The 21,707-nt window shown below is 29.4% G+C and overlaps 1 protein-coding gene and 1 long non-coding RNA gene across 2 annotated transcripts; both read right to left on the bottom strand.

Annotated features, from left to right (window-relative positions):
• Positions 1–251: 251 nt before the first annotated feature.
• Positions 252–841, bottom strand: LOC127143797 (uncharacterized). The gene is made up of 3 exons (XR_007824208.1): positions 786–841; positions 606–693; positions 252–455 (listed from the first exon to the last, which is right to left on the bottom strand). It is a non-coding gene; the product is annotated as an uncharacterized LOC127143797 (long non-coding RNA).
• Positions 842–970: 129 nt separating this feature from the next.
• On the bottom strand, positions 971–3,034 carry LOC103495181 (uncharacterized). The gene is made up of 4 exons (XM_051090803.1): positions 2,972–3,034; positions 1,601–2,525; positions 1,384–1,491; positions 971–1,150 (listed from the first exon to the last, which is right to left on the bottom strand). Exons 2-4 carry the CDS (start codon positions 1,749–1,751, stop codon positions 1,077–1,079), a joined length of 333 nt encoding a protein of 110 aa, XP_050946760.1. The 5' UTR covers positions 1,752–2,525; positions 2,972–3,034; the 3' UTR covers positions 971–1,076.
• Positions 3,035–21,707: the final 18,673 nt, after the last annotated feature.

The raw sequence follows: 21,707 nt of genomic DNA, 5'->3' as shown, positions 1-21,707 counted from the left end.
GTTATTGACACTGTAAATCTATCATCCTTAATGTTTTTGTGACAATGTAAATTTGCCACGAAAAACAATACCAATAATAAGATATTATGTGTCAATAATTTGAAAAGTCAAACTTATTAGAGGAATAATCCCAAAAATGGGTAATTATAATAGGTAGCAATTTTTACAATAATTATTAAGTATGTAGCAATATTTTAAAAAAATTACAAATATAGCAAAATCTATCAGTTATATACTTAATAACGGCTAATTATTTTTAATTATTTTTAAAATGTTGCTATATACTTAGTTATTTTGAATATAATTGCTAAATTTGCAATTATCCCTAAAATAATTGTCACGAAATCCGATAATGACATAGTTTCAGAGTCATGAAAACTGGTTTTCCTTGCCGTGAGTAAACTCCTGGCTACATGTAAAACCTGGATTATTTGATGTATGCTCCTGTTGACGATCTGCAAGTTAAGGAAACAAAACAATATGATCAAGAACAAAGAGAGTAAAGCAAACCATATGTTGCAATTCATCCTGGGTGTTTTTCCTCATTGTGTATAAAGCCAGAAGATCAGCCAACGAAACAATATAAATGATAAGTACTTAATTACTTGATTCCAATGTCACTTCTGACTCTTCCTTATTCACAGTGCACAATTTGTGGAAATCATGCTTGAGATGAGGAGCCACAATTTTATCCTGCGAAAGATGAAAAATATTAATTAAGAGATTATCATTCCGTGACAATAAAATACTTGCATAATTCAAAATGAAAGTGGTAATTATTCTACCTTGAACTTTTGGAAGGAGCAAAAATCTGAACCATCACAACCCTATTCATTCAAATACTAAAGATTTTGTTAATAATATACGAGCAAACGAGATTACTTAAAAGAAGTCCAAGCATGAGATATGAATAAAAAATAATGATACGAGACTATGAGTGATTGTAAGGGCGCTAACCGGCATTGCTATGGGTTTTTCATTAGGCAAGACTCGGACAAAGTACTCGTCGGATGAGTTAGCCAGAGGGCAGCTATAGAGAACCAGCATGTTATTCCCAGCAAAAGGTGCAACATCACTTACCTTCCAGTTTCTAGTAGCTGGAGGCCGGGGGGAAGCTCTAAACACTGTTCCTTTTGGATATGTTTAAAATCTGTTACATTCAAATGATTTTTGTAATACTTTTAAAGACAATAATTAAGTGCATTACAATATTTTTAAATATAGCAAAGTCTATTAATTATGGACTTTATCATTGATAATCTTAACAATATGGTGTATCACCGTGGAGTTGGGCAACTACATTTGCAAAAGTTATGTTGTATTTCTAGTGGTAATAACTGCATGCTTTATTAGCAAAATTGTTTGTTAAAGAAATGAGCGGACCTTCTTCATCTTCAAGGAAGAGTCCCAGCAAACATGTGAATGGAATCAAAGTTTCAGCATGAGAAAAACGAAGTCTTGCCTTCTCGTAGGTTCCAGGAACTTGATTTTCTACCATAACAACAAAAGTTAAATATAAATTCCACCATTAATTGGCCTTTAATCAAGATGTGTATGTGTAAGTGTAACATATATATACACATATGTAAATTATATGTACCTTTTTTGGCGTCAATAGCTTTGTCCATGGAGTTAACAACATCTTTCAACAAATGAACTCCCATCCTATAATTTAATGAATTCCCATAACCCTTCAATTTAAACACCTCCACATCATCCGTCCACTCCAACAAATTAAAGCAACCTACCATTGCAAAGCTGAGAATCAAGAAATGCTAATAAGTATTTCTAAACTATTAGATAATTAAACAATTACTTTTTCTTTGTAATTCGTTTGATTCTACTAGCAAATCTCTTTTCATTTAAATAACTCCCAACGTATGTGTGTTCATATGGAACATGGATTGCCAGCTCTTGGTCATCTTTGCTCTTCCTTACCTATCTCTTGTTACTTGCTTGATGAGAAGTAGCTATATATACATGGCACAAATATTAAAAGTTTAAGCCGGTGGATAAAGATGAATTTAATTATATATTATCTAAGATTAATGATAATTCGAATAATACCTCAGAAGGGGTGAACAGTCCACAAGCTTGATCCGTTATATCAAATAAGGAAGCCTCCTATAGATGAATTAAGGACAAGAGGAGTTGTCTTAAAGAATCATAGACGTACGTAGTTCCAAGTGTATATATAAAAAATCACCTGCTTACAAAGAAACCAAAGGGTTGAAATCTGTTGTTGGGTAAAATTTAGACCGTAACGTGCAAGGAACGATCATGATTATATATTAGTACTCGTGGACGGATCGGAAGAAGGAACGATCATGATTATATATTAAGAATTTTGCATGATAGTTAATTACCTTATATTCGTGACAACAATCAAAAAACCTAAGCATGGTATCAATGGCAGAGCTCTCAGTAACAACAGAAAAAGCTTGATGACGATCTGAACCAAGACTTCCACTCCCATTGAATAGCCCCATACCGAAAGCCACAGCACTAGCCGATGCTCGAGCAACCTAATTATTCATGGAGGAACTCACATAAATAAGCTAAGGCATACAATTAATTAACTTATATGATGTTATTTATTAGTTAGTTTGGAATTAACAATTAAAAAGATCATCTCTTATATTACCCGTTGTAAATAAGTTTGACTCAATATATTACCCGTTGTAAATAAGTTTGACTCAATATTTTACCATATTTGAAAACATCTAAAAGGATAATACATACGATACAAGCAAGTGTAATTAACCCGAGTTGCGTTGATTGTATATATATCGGAGTGATAAGGATGGATGAATAAGTCGGGGAACAATTTTCTGGTTCTGATTCCGAGATCATATAATTCTTTCTCGCCCTGAGGGATTAATTCTCCACCATTCATTTTTGGTGTCCAAGGAGATTTCCATTCCTTCAACCAGGAAGGAAGAGAAAATAAGTGGTCGTCGTCATTTCCTACCTTAGCTCCTAAAAGTTCCTTCAATTCATTTTCCAACTTTGATCCTATCTTTTGTTGGAGCACGAGTTCCGTGCCTTGCCTGATCAGTAAAAACTAAATCCATATCAATCAATTCATCACAAATTAATTACATTATCAACATAAACTACAAAAACCATCAAAAGAAAGAAAGTGGTTTGTTTAAATTGCAACTAATGTAAATTATAAAAATCACTGCTAATGTGTCACTAAGAGTTGCAATTAGAGATGTTCACCCTGTAGGTCCGTGATGCCACTCCCCATTTCCATATCTGTTTTCTATTTCATTCTCCGTGTTTGTGAAATTTCTATGAAAAATTCGATTTCCCAGAGAAATTTTTTTCATCGTAAAAAAAAAGAACAATCATTTTAAGAGACATTTTTAAAAATAACAAAGTGTTAAAATTATTTACAAAATATTGCAAAATCCATTAAATTCTCACTTGCTCATCTAATTATTTTTTAACTATATTTCGTAAATAATTTCAAATTTTTTTCCTCCATAAAAATTTCTTTTAATTTTAAAATTATTAATGTATAAAGATTCTAATTAGATAATTAAATTCTATCACTAATTTGGTTATCGTCAGTTGTATATCATAATTTGAATTTAAAATATAATTTAATCAAAATTAAACATTAAACTCTTCCAACTTATCGAACTTATAAAATTGGATTCTCAAACATTGATAATCGTAAAAGTAGTCGTATATGAGTTGAATGACAGATTCATAATATTAAGATTTTAATTTGAAAAATTGTTCACATGTATTTTTGTACTATATATATATATATATATATATAAATCATAAAATAACACTGAAATTTTGGATTGTCGGCCAAACACCTGTTGAATCGAACGAATCTAAAATCATAGAATAGAATCTTCCAATTTTTCTATTAATCTAAATCCAATAAATTTACATTCTTTCTTTTATTTGATTTGGACGTGCACACAAATTATTTCTAACTTCAAGATTTTAAAGGATAGAAATAATTTCAAATTCAAATATTGGGAACTGAAATAATTTGTAATTCACTATGATTAAATTAAGTTGTTTCCATATGGGAGAGAACAAAAAATAATTTATTTTTTGCCCTTCTAATTCTTTCATAAAATTATATTTAATAAATGGAAGATATTTAATTTGTAGGAAAAATATCAATTACATACCATGGAAAGTATATCATTTAAGAAAATTCAACTTTGAGTAAATTAAAACCAAATGATGAACTTTTGATTTATATGAAAATGAATTTCTTAACTAGAAATTAAAAATGACAAAATGGACAAAATATTTGTTGTTTGAGACAAAAATGAAGTGTAGTAAGGTTTTGTGATTTAGTGACTTTTGGTCATGATTGGGTAAATAATTTGTTTTTTTTTTTTTTTAATTATTTCTTAATAAAAGCCCTAAAAACCTGAATTTGTTCGGTTAGTGTCTCCCACAGAAGAATGAGCACAGGTGTTAATTCACTATGAAAATAAATTGTGAAGATAGAAAAGTTAATTGAAAACTTAACAAAAACTTGTTTTTGGAAAACTAAAAATAAAAGAAATGAAATGAAAAGAGATTATGGGATGGGAGTGATATTATGGAACCAACAAATTTGGAATATAACATACCACAAGATTTAAGTGAATAGGAAAGCATCCATCTGGAGGAGCAGAAGCATGGTTACTATTTCGATTACCTTTGGATGCACCATACCTGTCCAGAAAGATTTATATATATTACAAGTTAAATAGCAACAACTGAGAAATTGTGCTTTAAATGCTAATACTGCTCAAATCAAATGTTTATACTACACTTTTTCTTTTTTTCTTTTTTCTTTTTTTCCTTTCTTTTTCAACAAGTAGTATTATTTTGCTCAATATTTCCGATGTATGTTAATTACAAATTTAATTTTGCACAATTCCTTTCGAAGTCATTTTATAAAAAAAAATACCATATATTTTTTTTTCTAGAAAAAAGAGAAATAAAAAATAATAAAACAAATATGTTATATTTTAGAAGAACATCTTAAAATGTTATAGAATTTGAAATAATAAACATGTGCAACACATATGGTAAAAGTATAAATGTGGAAGAAACTTTTTTTTAGACGATATTAATACTAATCTTTTTAAAAATACATCCATAAACTATCTTTAAATAAATTACTTTATCTATGGTATTTTTTCATGAAGTACATACGATAACCTAGAAATTAGGTGTTTGATCTCCCATGCACCCTTACATGTTACGTGATAGAAAACTCAATATATGTTTATAAAAGAAAAAAAAAAAAAACTTCTCTTAGTTTGTTTTTTTTTTATAAAATAATTTTAACTAAATATTATAACTTGAGTAGTATTAATGGTTTTATAACCTCTCCTTTTATATTGTTGTGATTTTTTGGGAGTTATAGAATGAATATTTTTCATCTTTCTTTTTTAAAGGATTTTTTAGAATGATTTTTTTAAAATTAGAACAAAACATAAAATATTTACACTGTATAGGACAATTTTGAAAAAGAAAATAACCCCACAAGTTTAGAACATGAAATAACGAAAATGCTCCGAAATTAATTGGTCACACGTGCGAGAAAATGCTTCTAATTTAAATGATCGAATAATATAGTCTAAAAGATCGTTTCCTTATTAATTGGTACACAATCGTTTAGATCATTGATAAACAATTGTTTGAATCTATCACTTATCTCTCTGGAATAGACAGTGATAGTGGTCTATCACTATCTATTTGGGATAAACGACTGATCGTTTAGATATTGATACAATATAAACAAACTTGTTATATTGGTAAACGATTGTTTAGATATTGGTAAACGATTGTTTATATCTATCACTTACCTGTTCTATATCTAAACAATAGATCTAAACGATTGGATAGAGACTGGGATTCTCTAAATTTTGATACATGATCGTGTAGTAAAAAAAGAATAAGGAAAAAAAGGAAGATGAGAGATGGAGAACAAGGAAGAAATTTTGGAAGAAAAGATGAAGAAATCGCGAACAAGAAGAAGTGAGAATACGAAGAAGGAAAAGTAATAATATGAAGAAGATAAACATGAATTCAATACTCTTCCCGAAAAATTCAAAACCAACAAGGACAAATCTGAAATTTATGAAAAACAATGACGACTTCATGTGTTTTCTTTTTATTACATGGACTATATAAATATTTTCACGTTTTGTTTAATATACGTGAACTAACTTTATTTATACATATTAGTGATAATATATATAGTTACAATTACACTTTAAATAGAAAAAATCACGTGCTCCACACACATGTAGAAATTTATAAATAAAAAAGAACACCATGATGATGTCATTGACATAATCTTGTCTATTTCTCATGTATTAAAGCTAATTAAGCTAAACGTTAGGTTTCAAACAAACACATAGATGAATCTTTAAAATCATTCTCAAGCATACCCTAAATGATGACGAAAAAAAAAGAAAACCCACAAAATGGGATGAGAAAGGTTGGGTAAGACAGAACCTGGTAACAGTGGACAGATGTTGCTTTACATTGAAAGTTAGCTCTTCGGCTTTCGAATTAGTGAATAGAATTAAGAAAATAAGAAGAATAATGGCCATCACAATTTTAATTTCTTCCCTTTTTTGCTATTCATTTCAAGTATATATAGATTATAGAACAAGAAAAACGAGATAAGTCATGCGGTTTAATTAATTAAATATTTGGATTTAAAGAAAATTTAGGAAAACCATGTGACACCATGTTCCTTATCATAATCATAATAATAAAGTTATTTGATAGTTTAACCAAAGTGGCACTTCCATTTTCACTTTTTTTTCCCTTTATTTCTATATTATGGTTTAATTTCATATTAATTTATGGAATATAAAATAGGAATTTTTTAAAAAATATAACAAAGTGATAAAATATTAACGATCCTAAAATCATAAAAAGCTCGTAGGCACACCATAAAAAATACTAAAAGATGTCTCATCAACCACGTCGTCAATAACGCGCGTAATATATTTGGTACACGATCGTTTAGATTTGACTATTATTTGATACACGATCGTTTATATTTAATCCTTTAAACCATTTTTTTTTCAACGATTTTTTTAGGATTATTTATACAGGATCGTTCAGATTTGACTATTTTTTTTACATAATCATTTAGATTTGACTATCTAAATCGTCATTTTTTTTTTTCAGTCTTTTATATCTAGTACACGATCTTAAACAACCAAATAAAAAAGTTTGAAACAAATAGATCTTTTATATTTGATACACGATGAACCAAATAATACTCTGAAAAAAGAAAAGATGATGAAATAGACGAAGATGGAATAAAGGAAAAAAAAAAAGAAAAGAAAAAAAAAAGAAGAAAGACAGTAGAACAGACGAAGAAGAGTAGAAAGACAAAAGAACAAATTTGAAATATTTAAAAAATGGCTAATTTTATAGACTTTGTCATAAAGACCATAAATATTTTACCACTTTGTTATATTTATAAAAATTTCTCTATAAAATATTTAGAATTGGTTTAATATTAATCTTCCCTACTTCAATCATAAGATTCAAAAGTTCATGTTATGGAGAGCACAAATTTGCATATGAACTTTTACATTTATGTCTATATATATAGTTCTTAAAAGTTTAATTAAAAGATTGTAATACACTTTTTGTCTAATAAACTTTCAAAATATCAATTTTACATCAAATAAGTCTCTTTCACATGTCCCAAACTTAAAAACTAATATAGTAGTTAAAAACTTATAAATATTATATTGAATTTTAAATTTAAATGTGTATAAGAAATAACATTGTACACCTAAAAAAGAGGAAATTTTCATAAATATACCATAATTACTAAAATATTTACTATAACAACCCAACTCCTTATACTAAGTCGAAGCCATTACTAATTTAAAAGATAAATAAAATTTGTAAAATTTAGATAAAAATAAAACAAAACCTAAAAATTTTCATTTAAAAGCATAAACAAATGTGATTAGAGATAAGTATAAAAATAAAATCCTAATTCGCGCCTTATCTAATTTTAAAGAAATAAAATAACAAATAAAGAGTAAAATAAAATGCAAATATAAAAATCTGAACTATGACATAAAGCAGAAGCAAAAGATCCCTATGGCTCGCCAAGTCACTTCTGATCGCTCGCCAGCTTGCTTTTGTTCTTACCTCTGCCTCTGCTTGAAAATAGAAATAGAAAGAGTGAGTATAAAGATATACTCAGTAAGGGACCCACTACTAGTCCAGCTAGGTGCCTGTTAACTTCCTATTAGCGTCCTGAAAAGTGGCACCCAATAATTGGCATGTTCTCGAACACGTGTAATATGTGATCCCGGAGGAACATAACTGGTCTTCGGTGATCTCAAAGGAACACGTAGGAAAAACTGGTCTGTAGTGTACCCGAAGGAAACACTAAGACAATCGGGTTGTGAGCGATCCCGTCAAATCACTCGAATCATGTCTATGTCAATGCCAGACTGACGGTCCCGTCGGACTACGCAGTCCTAAAAAGGTGGTGATCTCGAAGGACACCCATGCAGGTACGGCTCTAATAGGACAAGCTAATACACCCTAACCATAGCATGCACGTAATAGTCATTTGGGTTGTTGTTGACAGACTCACGAAGTTAGGTCACTTTGTTCCAGGGAAATCCACTTACACTGCCAATAAGCGAGGACAGTTATATATGACCGAGATAGTGAGACTGCATGGAGTACCTGTATCCATCGTTTCGGTCGTGCCGGCAGTCGTTGCGAGCCATTTCAGTCGTCCCAGCCGAAGACTTCTCCCGATGGATACAGGTACTTCATGTAGTCTCACTATCTCGGTCATATATAACTGTTCCCACTTATTGGCAGTGTAAATGGATTTCCCTGGAACAATGATATAAAGTATGGAATAATATAAAAAGATTTTATCAAAACTCAAATCATATTGAACATCAAATGGTTTAGAATGTAAAAAGGTTTTGAAACTTCTTCATTTTGTACGACTATTAGTTAAAAGAAAAAGAAAAGAGACTTTCTCATTCTCAACAACTCGAGGAGAACTACTCATTATTATATTTGTATTTAAAGTAGGCATAGAAAAAAGCTGTTGCTCTCATTGGCAACTACATTTTGAGGTCAACATTTCTTTTTCCTACAGCTTAATTAAAGAAAGACTCTCCCCATTTTTCAACGACCATATATCGAGGTCAACTTCTTCTTTTTATATTTCTATTTTGCATTTGTTTTTCTTTTTCTTAGTTTCTCCACTTGGTACACTAGCCATTTCAAAAAATTAGCTGGGCTCAACCTTTTTCCCCCTATGTATGTATGTATGTATGTATGTATGTATGTATGTATGTATATATATATATATATATATATATATATATATATATTATATACAAACAACTTGAGCTTAACTTCTTCTTACCCCTACAAAACACCATCTTTTACCCCTTTTTTCAAAACAATGTTGATGTTTTTTTTAGAAATAATACAATCTTCATGAGATCTTTCATCTTCATAGGCATATCTACGATCTTTCTTATCATTCTTACCCATAATTTAGGTCTCATTTGATACATACTATTTCTATCTTCAAATTTCCTCCACTAGAAGAAATATAGGCTTTAATGTCGGTTGGAAAAAATGAAAAAAGAACATTAATGTCGGTTTTGAAAAGGCGGACCTTTAATGTTGGTTTTCCACCGACATTAAAGACTAAGCTTTAATGTCGGTTTTAAATCGACATTAAAGGTCTGCCATTTTGAAAACCGATATTAAAGGTCCATTTAAATTTTAATTTTAATAATTTTATTTTGTGAAAAAATAAGACACTTTAATGTCGGTTTTCCGCCGACATTAATGGTCAATTTATTTTTTTTAATAATTTTTTTTGTGAAAAAAATAACACTGTCTCTCTCTTACTTTACTCTTTTCGACCGTCTGCTATACGAATCACTCCATTTCTCCAAATGTTTTCGACCGTCTCCAAATTATTTTCGCAACCCTTTTCTTCTCCAAACGAATCCCTCCATTTCTTCTCCGATGGTCGTTCCTTCTCCAAATAAGTGATGGACGCCACCATTGTTCTTGCCGCCACCAATGTGCTTGCTGCCGCCACCATTGTTGTTCTGATCACCCACCCTTGGAAAAAAATCGGCCGCATTTCTCTCCAAACTCGTTCGCGTCTTCCTGTCACATTCTCATTCTCCCTCTCACATTCACAACAACGGTAATTTCCATCTTCTTTCAAGTGGTCGCGATTTTTTTAATTTGGGGTTTAAGCTGCATGTTTTTTGATTTTCATTTAGACTTGAGCATAAACTTGAGTATAAAGTGATTTGAGCATAGACTTCATCTGTTTCCTTTTCAGTCTGAAAAATTGAAAGCAAAAGAAGAAAATGAACATGATGAAAGGATTCTGATCAAACAATTCAATCAAGTGACTCTGAATGGGAGCTTCTTTGAATCAAAACAAGTCTAGTTTTCTTAAAAACTTTTTCCATCAGATTGGTTTTAGGCTTATTTTTGCATTTGAATTGATGCTTTAGGATATTTTTGTTTGAAGTTCTTGTTTTTCATTTTAGAATGAAGTTGCTCGACCGCTACGTGGGGGTCAGGGTAATTGGATAGGTTTTTTTTCTCCTAGTTTTTATAGAACAGAATTGTTTGAATTGGTTTATTGCTCTTTTATTTAATTCCAGTTTTGATATTTCTGATCTACATATATACTGCTAACTGCTAACTTCTCATGACCTCACTAGTTTGGTGTTGCTCAGCAACGTTTTTCGTTTTTATTTCTTGTTTCTAGTTTTTGAGAGAAACGTTATTTTGGAAACAATTAGATATAATTTTAAGTTTTTAACTTTTCATTTTCAAACTTTCAAAAACATAAATAAAATAATAGTTTTATCATATTCTTTCTGTTGTAAAGGGATGTATGTTCGAGTTGCCATTGAGCTAAACTCAACTTGACTAGCTAATCTCAACTGACCACAACTTATAGTTAATGCAACTGTGATTCAAGAAAAGAATTAACAAATTAAGTAAACACATCCTTAATTTTCATCATCAAAACTTCCTCCTTTCTATTCCTCCTTTTCTTTTCATATTCTTGTCTAAATGTCTACTTTTTATATACTGAATAATGGATTAAAATATGCCCTCCCCACCTCCAAATGAGATAACAAATGCATCTAGTTCATTCCTGTTCTACCAATTATTCTGCCTAGGATCTATTTAACTTCTGACTTTTGGTGTTAGGAGAAAGAGACATTTTAGTATCTTCTCATAAATTCATAAAATAAAGTTTAAAAAATCAAATATTTTGATAAATTCCATGGAAGTATGAATTAAAAGTTTAGAAACTTAGAATTTTTTCATTAAATTTTAAGTTAAACTTGGTAGTCATAACTTAATGTTAATCGATTCGTAGCTTATTTATTGTTTAATTTTGTGTATAACATATCCATTAGAGTTTTATATATGTCAAATATGTTCGTTACCTATTTGGCACAAAATCAAAAGTAAAATAAATCTATAGATAACCCATAAAATTGAGGGACTAAACTTGAAATTTTACTTAAATTACTTATACTATATTAGAAGGGGAAGAATTAGTACATTCCTTTTTTGTCCCTACATTGCTCGTAAATAAACACTCTGCTCTTCTTTTTCACATCATTGAATTGTTCGTTGATTTAATTCTTTCAGATTTTTCCTCTGTTAAGGTGTGAAGCGATTTTTGGGGAAGTTTCTGTTTGGCTATCAAGGAAGAAAAATCTTGATTTTTCTTTGTGGTTTTCGTGTTGGTAGACAAAAGAAGTTAAATGTAAGTTTTTCTTTTGGTTTTGTGTAATGTTCATGTTTGTTATAAAGTTTTTTTTTTTTTTTTTTTTAATGTTTTTAGGTTTTGTTTCCTAATTCATTCGATAGAATTCATTGGTCTTGTGTAGTGTTTTTAGGGATTTATTATCATGTGTGCATGGCAAGTGGTGGGGTGTGGTTCCATGAAGTTGTTATATATATTGTTTCGGACCTTATGCATTATATTGTATCAATCCCATAGTTGAATTTTCATTCATATACTCTTTTTCTTTCCGTACTATTCTATCCCATAGTTGAGTTTTGTAGTTGTTTGAGTGTATAATATAGAGGCTTTTGGTTTGGGTTATATAGAACTTGTTAGTTTTTTGGAATGTGGGTTCAGTTTAAGTTTACTTAATTTCGTTGTTTTCTCGATTTTTGAATTTAGAACCTTGGTTGTGATAGGAGCATTCAACTAGGAAGGATGTCGTATACTCTTCAAATTATACTGACGTTAACGGGGTTATTAAGCTTTTAAATAGACATGTCGTGAACAACATGAAGGATGTAGACATGATTCGCATCCCAATGAACGAGCTAATATTTGGAGGTGACAAATTTGTTTATTTAGCTCGTGAAGATTTGTTGCATTACTGCGGCATGGTTGAAATCGGCTATATGTGTATACTAGCGTATATTACGTAAGTATAAGACAACTTATACTCATCTTTATCTCCAATACCACTGTTGTAGTTAGTTTGCTGATATTTTAACTATGATTGCTTTTACTTAGATGTCTTTGGGATAAATGTGACTGTGCAAGGAATTTTTTTGTTATTGACCAATCAAAAATATTGTCACATATTAAAGATCGTGATCTTCGATCCAGAAATTAGCCAACCAGCTAGAAGCAGTTAACTTGGAACAGAAAGTGCTAATTCCATATAATACCGGGTAAATAAAGAAGAGAAACACATTAATAAATTTCCATTGAGCTTAAATGTGTACTCACATTGAAGATGTTGTTTATTGTAGTTTTCATTGGATGTTGCATGTTATCGATCTTCGTGAAAATTGTGTTTATGTTTTGGACTCTCTTCGAAGTAAAGTCAATGAAGACATTCATGGAATCATAAATGTGTAAGTGTATTCACTTTATTACTTCTTATTTAACTTTATTGTCTTCTAATGTTTCAAAATATTTAGAGGGTTGAAGACATGGCAAGCGAAACACGATCTACAACGCGATTGATCAACTCCAAAATGGAGACCTGTAAAGGTAATTTGCATTTACACATAATTATTTTTTATGAAACATAAGATTAATTTGTATTCAATTTATATAAATGTAGTGCCCTCGTCAATTGGATTCTGTAGGGTGTGGGTACTACGTGCAAAAGTACATACATGAGATAGTGCATAATTCTAGTACTTCTATTACTAGCCTTGTAAGTTTCCTATTACTAGCCTTGTAGATTTCTACTTTAACTTTTTACATATTACAATTTATGATCTAAACTCATACTTTCCATATCTTTCTCTTTGTGTGTAGTTCAATACCAAAAATGCATATAGGTAAGAGGAGATTGACGAGATTCGAACTGAATGGGCAGCTTTTGTTAGCAGGTTTGTGTAAGCTTTTAAATATGTTTTTTGGTCGAGTTAAGTTAGTAGTTGATTTTTGTAGTTAGGTTAGTATTTGGTCGAGTTAAGTTTTTGTAGGGACGGGTAGTCCTATAGTTTTTTGAAGGGCAGATGGTCCCGTACTAATTGTTGTTTGTTAGATAGTTTGTACGTATACTTTAGTTAGTGAAGGAACTTTCTATTGTATATACATTGTTTATTAATCACGATCTTATATATTATCTTTATATTTTTTAGTTTTCACTTACAGTTGTTGGTTGTTTATTTAAATATGTGATTATATATAGGAGTTGGATGATTTTATTTGTTGTAGTACTATATAGAAGAGTGGAAAGGTGTGTTGATATTTTAGGTGTTGGATGATCGTATTTGCTGTAGTACTATATGGAAGTGTGGAAAAGTGTGCTCGTATTTTAGTGTTAGATCTTATGCATTGTAGGTGTTTATTATTGATTTGCCATGGAGGGCAGGATGTGTTGTTTGATATGTGTGATTATATATAGAAGTGGATATATTGGAGGATTTGGAGTAGTTGGACTTATAGTGTTGAATATAGTTGTGTTTATTGATAGGTGATTATATGTAGGTGTTGGATGATGTGTATTTGTTGTAGTTAAATATGGAAGTGTATGTTGGAATTTTAGGTATTATTGTGTGCATTGTAAGTGAACTAATTATAAGGCATTGAGTAGTAGGCATTATAGCCAGCGTGCAAGCCATTTTTTTTTTATTTTTTACAATATACGATGACGAACATTTCCAGACGTAATTCGAGTCAAATAATGTCGATTTTTCCGTCATAAAAACTATTGTAAATACGACATTAAATGTGTCTTTAACGTCGGTTTAAAAACGACATTAAATGTGTCTTTAATGTCGGTGGAAAAACAACATTAAAGATGTATCATAAACGACATTAAAGACAGCTTTAATGTCGGTTAAAAAAAATTAAAGTCATCTTTAATGTCGGTTGTCCACCGACATTAAAGATGAACTGACATTAAAGGCCTTCAATAACACCTTCAAAGATGTCGGTTTATAACCGACATTAAAGGCCTTTAATGTCGGTTTATAACTGACATTAAAGATGTCTTTAATGTCGGTTTATAACTGACATTAAAGATGTCTTTAATATCAGTTATAAACCGACATTAAAGCCCAACCGACATTAAAGGCCTTTAATAACGCTCGCAAAGATGTTGGTCGCCAAGTGACATTAAAGGCCTTTAATGTCGGTTTTAGCCAGATTTCTTGTAGTGCTCTTTTGTTATCTACTTTTTACTAATGATTTGAAAAACAAAACCAAAATTGAAAACTAATAAAAGTAGTTTTTAAAAAGTTTTTTTTTGTTTTTGTATTCAACCATTGGAATTTTAGCAAGATGTCGATCATCGTACGAAATACATAGAAAATAAACTTAATATTCAAAATAGAAAACGAAAAACAAAATAGTTAACAAATATCGATTATTTCGACACTATTTAGTTTTTGTCCTTCTAGCTTCCATTTTAATTTCAAGTGAAACTCTCGTTTTAATAAAGCTATTTACATTGTATTTCAAGTGCCTTCAAATGAGTAAATAAAAAAAATAAATAACAACTATTGTCTTAATTATTAATTATTCCTTATAATTAAAATGGACATAAATTATGGTTTGATTTATTTTTTTTTTACTTTCTATATTACTATTTAATATTTAAATTTTTTGTATTGTTATTATTTTTATTATCATTTAGAAATTATAAATGTAATAAATTACGATTTTTTTAAAATATAAAAAATTGATCAAGCTATTTACCAGTTAGAGGAAAATTTTCTATATTCTTTTCAATTCAAATTTATTAATTTTAAAAACTAATACAAGTCTATCACTAATAGATGCGAAAATAAGTACACATTAGTATTTATTAATGATAAAAATCGATAGAAGTTTACCATTGATAATCATTGACAGAAACTGATACAAGCATATTGTTTATAGAGCTTGATAGAAGTTTATTATCGTCTATAAGTGTTTTTTTTCTTTGTTATTTTCGTAAATAGCTTGATACTTTTTCCATATGTAAACAATTCTCATTAATTATTCTATGACATGTAACATATGAATGATTCAAATTAATCCCATCATAGGTCCACCACCATCACCCACTAGTGTCTTCCCATCCATAGTATTAAATTTTCATCAAATTGTCGATGTTTCCATTTATAATTTTATGTTTTCATGACTTTCATATCGACATGAAGTGTAAATTGATATTTCCACCATATCATAGAAAAATTCACGAAACATAATAATTAAGCAATAACCAAATATCACTTGTGTGAACCTAATATGTTAACTTGTTTGAAAATTATAAATGTTTATTTGTTAATTTAAATTTATTTTGAAAACTTTTGTTTTATTTGCTCGAAATTTTTGTAAAAGTAAGACTTCAATATTTCCGCTTTCATTTTAGTTTCAGATGTTTTTCTGATTAAACACTTTGCATTTCATTGAAAGTGCTTGAATTAGGGAAAAAAAATCTTATTAGTAATTATGACTTATAAATAAAATGACATTAATTATGGTTTCTTTTAATGTTGAATTATTGGATACGAAGAAGGGGTGTTTGGTTCGATATTATTTATTTTCATTTTTTAGTTTAAAAAATGTTTGGTATATCCTTGTTTTAAAATTGATTTCTAAAAACAAGTCTCGAAATAACTCATTTTCAAAGAAAATAAATTACGTTAACTTTTTTTCTTTCAAATTTTGTTTTTAAATTTTTTTCGAAACCAAATGTACTTTTTTAATATAATAAAAAAAAAGAATTTATTTTTGTTTTTAACTAGATTGTTTGTTTTCTAAAACAATTTAAAATCTCTAAATTTTTTCGAAGAAACTATTTAATTACTGAACATTAAATAATGTTTTAGAATCTAAAAAGTTTTGGAAACTTCTTCGTTTTCTACTACTTTTACAAAATCTCCTCTCATTCTGAACAACAATCAGATCAGGACTTCTTCCTTTTTATATTTGTATTTTATTCTCAGTTTTCCCACTTGCTAGTTGCTACGACAGCTATAAAAAGAGACTCTTCATATTTTCAAACTTCTTTCTTTTTATATTTGTATTTGCTATACTTTTTTTCTCAAATTTTCCATTTCCTAAGTATATATGTATGTATATTAATGTATGTATATATATATATATGTATATGTATGTATGTATATGTATGTATATATGTATGTACGTATATATGTATGTACGTATATGTACGTATGTATATATGTATATATGTATGTATGTATATATGCATGTGTATGTATGTATGTCTATGTATGTATGTATATGTATGTATCTATATATGCATGTCTGTATCTATATATATGTATGTATATGTTTTTGTATGTATGTATGTATATATATGTATGTACGTATGTATATTATTATACATATATATAGAAACTTCTTCTTTTACCCACTTCCAAACACACACGATGTGAGGTTCTTCACCTTGAGATCATCTTTCATGGAAATAATACAATCTCCCTAAGATCTTTCATGCAACATTGTTACTTTTTAATCTAAAGAAGTTTTTACCTGTGTGTCTAAAAACTATTTTTTCTAACCCCTTTTTGGTTTTTCATATTTCAAATGATATGACTATGAATCCTCCATGTGAACACAAACAAGTATGGATATCTTATGCAATTAGATATTGTATAAGGTCGAATATAATAAAATATAGTCACATTTATTTTGTTACCTCGTTTATTATTTAAAATTGACCATTTCAAATTTGTTGACCTAAGTAACCTGATTTTAGTTCTGAGCTAATGATTAACTTCTGTTTATTCAAGATTAACCTTAGATCTACATGGTCAGAGTAGCCCGAGTTTACTAATTCAATAAGCCCTTCATTTATCAAGGTAAGACTAGGTAGATTGGGACATATGATGCAAGATCATAGAATTCACTTCTACTCACTTTTAGAGATTGTTCCCTTAAGTGTTGACTAGTTTGAGTCTTGAACAAAGGATCCCACTGACCTTTCATTGGTTCGAGACGAATTCGGTTATATCAACATGTGATCGATCGACCTAATAAAACCATGGTTATATATATATTAAGTACTGAATATAAATATATTTACTATGAGGTGAGTACAACTACTGAGCTTTAGTGGAATGTCCTGATAGTTAACAAATGTAAGGTTAACTATGTTAAAAAGTTTAGTCGGTTAAACTCGTTTATGATATGTAAATGAACCCGTTTAGGAAGTAAAGTCTTAAATATATTTGATTTATTTAAGGAAGAGAAAGTACAAGATATTTAAATATAATTTGAATATTGAGAATTTTAATACGGTTTCATATACAATCAAATTGGGAGAGAGAGTGAGCAATTGGGATTGGTATTAATAGTTTATATATAATTAATTAATTATTTTGAATTAACTAATAGAGATTAATTTTAGTATTTTGGAAACACAAAAATTATTGATTTAGAAAGTCAAAAGTCAATATATGCTTTAAGTTAGTGGGAAATCTAATTTTTGAGTAATTGGATGACTAAGCTAGTGGGAAATCAATATATATTCTTAATTAATACAAATTTGGTGTCAAATTTATATTTTGTGCAATATGAATTGAATGAAAATCTCTTTTTGACAGAGATGATATTCATGGCATCTGTAGAAAGTTTTTAGTTTTTGGAAAATTCATCAAAATTTCCGAGTAACCGAACTCTCCCAATTCTCTAAAAATTGCTCTCAAATTCTATCACTCTCTGGGTCTCACCTTTTGTTTTAAAGTAGGAGAATAATCGAATAGACACTTATGGTGGTCTACGAATCGTTCGTGATCAAATTCATAAAAAAAAAGCAATTGAAATTCAGAACTACGAGGATTGTATTTCTTTAACTCTATTTCTTTCCTTTTCGTTTAGCATGTTTAATTCACTAATTAAATTGACGCATAGAGAGCGTCTTTTTCTAATCTAAATGACTTTTGGTAGTATGTTATTGACTCTCTCTCTCTCGATTATTAAGAGCTCCTTTCATGATTATTATGCTTTTTAGGTTGATGATTATTTCTAAGTTAAAATATTATCTTCTTCTCTAAATTCTACAACTTGCTTCATCTTGAATTAGCTATGTAATTTCCAGTACTTTGTTTTATTTATTGTGCTCTTCAATGAATTTTAATTTCAGTCGTCACTAGTTATAGCGGGTTGATTGTGTTCTTTTTAAAGTAAAATTTATAGGCATTAGTTTGAAAGAAATAAAATATTAAGTTTTAACAAAATGTTTTTCTTCGGGAGTATTGGCACTAAGAGATTCTCATGATTCAACTTTGGAGATTAAATTTGATGAAATGAGTAGCTTTTGCGTATAACATTTTGGAAATGCTTTGATATGTCATTCACCGCTAGAAACACTGGTTTACAAGACTCTACAAATATGTCATTGCGAGTTTTCATGACTTTTCTTTTTAGTCCTATAATCCACCATCCATCAATGTAAGTCTCCTTCTCAAAACTAATCCTAAATATTGTTTTTGGATAGATTTAGCTTCAAGATTTAAAAAACAACCCAGAAACTAAAACCAGAGTTAATATTTAAATATACGAAAATATTTATGGACTCCAATCAAAAAAGTATTAGAGAAACGAATGGAGAAAGGAATCGGGTGGAGATGAAGGTTATGGTTATGGTCTTCTTCACCAATGAAGACAGAAAAGATCAATGTTAAAAACTATTATTATTTTTTTCTTTTCTTTTTTTTTTTTGTCGATATTAACAAAAAGGTTAAGTCCTAAAAACTTTAAAGAAAAATTAAAGTTCTCAACATTAAATAAATTTCCCACAACTGCCAACCATAAATGACTATTTAGAAAATAAGAAAAAAGAAAACCACTATTTTCTCAACATTTAAGAAATATGACATAGCTCCACCTAAGGGTTCAATTAATGTCTTAATAAATTTGTAAATTGTTGTCAAAATTAGTTACGTAAGGCATTACTTGTATTTTTAACATTTTCATGGTTGAAAAAGTGAACAATCGAAAATTTCTTTTAGGGGCAACCTTAGTCGATGATAGCTTCTTTTATAGAATGCAAATGAAGACTTAATTTGAAATGAGTATGGTAAGAGAACTATCCTTTTTCCTTGGATTTCAAATTCTTCAACATGCGTCTGGAATCATCATTTCACAAGAAAAATATGCAAGAAACCTGATAAAGAAGTTTGGCCTTGAAAAGGCTAAAATAAAATGGACTCCTATTGCATCCCAACTCAAAGTCTCCAAAGATAGCACTTGAAAAAAAGTTGATGAAAGTCTGTATCGTAGCATTATAGGAAGCCTATTATTCTTACTGCAAGTCGCCCTAATATCGCCTTCGTTGTTGGTGTGTGTGTCCGATATCAGGCTGATCCTAGAATGTCTCATCTATGTTGTGCTAAACGAATTCTAAAATATATATTTGACACTATTGATTTCAGTCTCTGGTACTCCTTAGATACAACAAGTATATTGGTAGGATATTGCGATTCTGATTATACCAGATGTGCTGAAGATCGTAAGAGTACTTTTGGTGGTTGTTTCTTCCTTGGCATAACCTCATTCTTTGTTTAGTAAGAAACAAAACTGTATCTTGCTTTCTATAGTTGAGGCGAAATCAATAGCTACCGGAAGTAATTGCACTCAACTTCTATGGATGAAAAAAATGCTCTCAAAATATGACATCTCAAGATACTACTGTATTACGACAATATGAGTGCGATCAACATCTCCAAAAATCTGATACAACACAATTGGACCAAAAATATTGATATCCGACATCATTTTATTAATGTACTTGTCCAAACAAAGGAAATCTCCCTTGAGCAATGTTCGCAACTCGGTTCAACTAGCTAATATTCTGACTAAACCATTGGAAGTAAACTTATTTGAAAAAGTTAGAGCTGGGCTTGGAGTGTGTCACTTCAACAAATAGCAATTAATTAGATTTTTAAATGGGTCGTGTCCTAGCTGTTGTTGGGCCTGGTTTTAAATGTCAACAAATAGAAATTAATTAGATTTTAAATGTCGCGTGTTTATTTTGTCTTTACTTAATTGTATCTTTAGTCGTATCAATTGTAGGTTAACTGAGGGTTCTTCTTAATTTTTGTTGTTGATGCTTTCCTTGTTTTATCAAATATGTTTGAATTCCTTATTAATTAGTTTAAGTTTGTAAGTTTTGGTACGATTGTCGAATCTGATTAAGTAATTGGTTTGGTTATAAATATTATGTTAATTTCGTAGTTATATTGAGAGAAGATTGTTGTTTGAATGTTACTTTAAACATGTTTAAAATACAAACCATAGGTTTCGTTGTCTTTTACTATATATCCTATAACTATGATAGTCATTACTTAATAATTTCGTGTAAGTTTAGTTCATTTCTTCCATTATTTATAATTTTTTTTTCATAAACGTAACTTCTATTTATTTGTTTATACAATCTAATTTCAACATGTTTAAATGTTGAGAAAATTGAAACTGACCATGAATTTGCATAAGATATATATATATTCTCATAGAAGTCAAAGTTTAGATACTCATAACTTTGGCTCTTCTAATTTGATTAATGATGTTGGTTGCATGCACTCTCTGTATTTGTGTCGTAAATTCCTGGATGCTTTGTTTATGTTATATGTAAGTGTTTAGTTTTATTTTCTCAAATGTGTTGTTAGTTAACAATTATATATATTTAAGAAAAACGCTAGAGGGTGAAACTGTCGATGAGATGACTTTGAAGCATTTGGGATCATGAATTAGTAAATTCTATAATGTCTTAGAGTTCGCATATATACTTATTATATTTATGTTTGCAATTTCAATGTAGTTTGCAAAAGACAGAGATATAGTCATATTATTTTGTAAAGTTAATTTTGTGATGATATCATGATACTAAGTACAAAGTAATATGTGATATTACTTGGTATATATTCCTAAACATGCTCAGAATATTAATTTAGATACAAGAATACTGCATTCATGAACTTTTATTCTATGTATATTAGGTTCAAAAGAAATGTATATTATAACAGACAATATTTTTTTAATAAAATACGATGACAAACATCTCATGGCTTAAAACAAGACTTTTAATGTTTGTTTTTAACTCATTCACCGACAGTAAAATCTGATTGGATATTTTAAAATGCAGCGTTAGAAAACATTTCTCACAATTATTGGAAAAAATTGGGTAAAAAATTAACAAAGAAAATGGGTG

Source organism: Cucumis melo, chromosome 10 (assembly GCF_025177605.1).
Source record: "Cucumis melo cultivar AY chromosome 10, USDA_Cmelo_AY_1.0, whole genome shotgun sequence".
Taxonomy (NCBI): Eukaryota; Viridiplantae; Streptophyta; class Magnoliopsida; order Cucurbitales; family Cucurbitaceae; genus Cucumis; species Cucumis melo.
Note: the sequence above shows the minus strand (reverse complement) of the source record. Positions and strands in the feature narration are given on the sequence as shown.

What these genes read in the sequence shown, in the direction of transcription:
- LOC103495181 (XM_051090803.1), bottom strand. Translation starts at nt 1,751, where the DNA reads ATGGTAGGTTGCTTTAATTTGTTGGAGTGGACGGATGATGTGGAGGTG. An exon ending in AGCTATTGACGCCAAAAAAG is followed by an intron (nt 1,492 to 1,600) that starts GTACATATAATT and finishes TTGTTATGGTAG; the next exon opens with AAAATCAAGTTCCTGGAACC. An exon ending in CTTCCTTGAAGATGAAGAAG is followed by an intron (nt 1,151 to 1,383) that starts GTCCGCTCATTT and finishes TGAATGTAACAG; the next exon opens with ATTTTAAACATATCCAAAAG.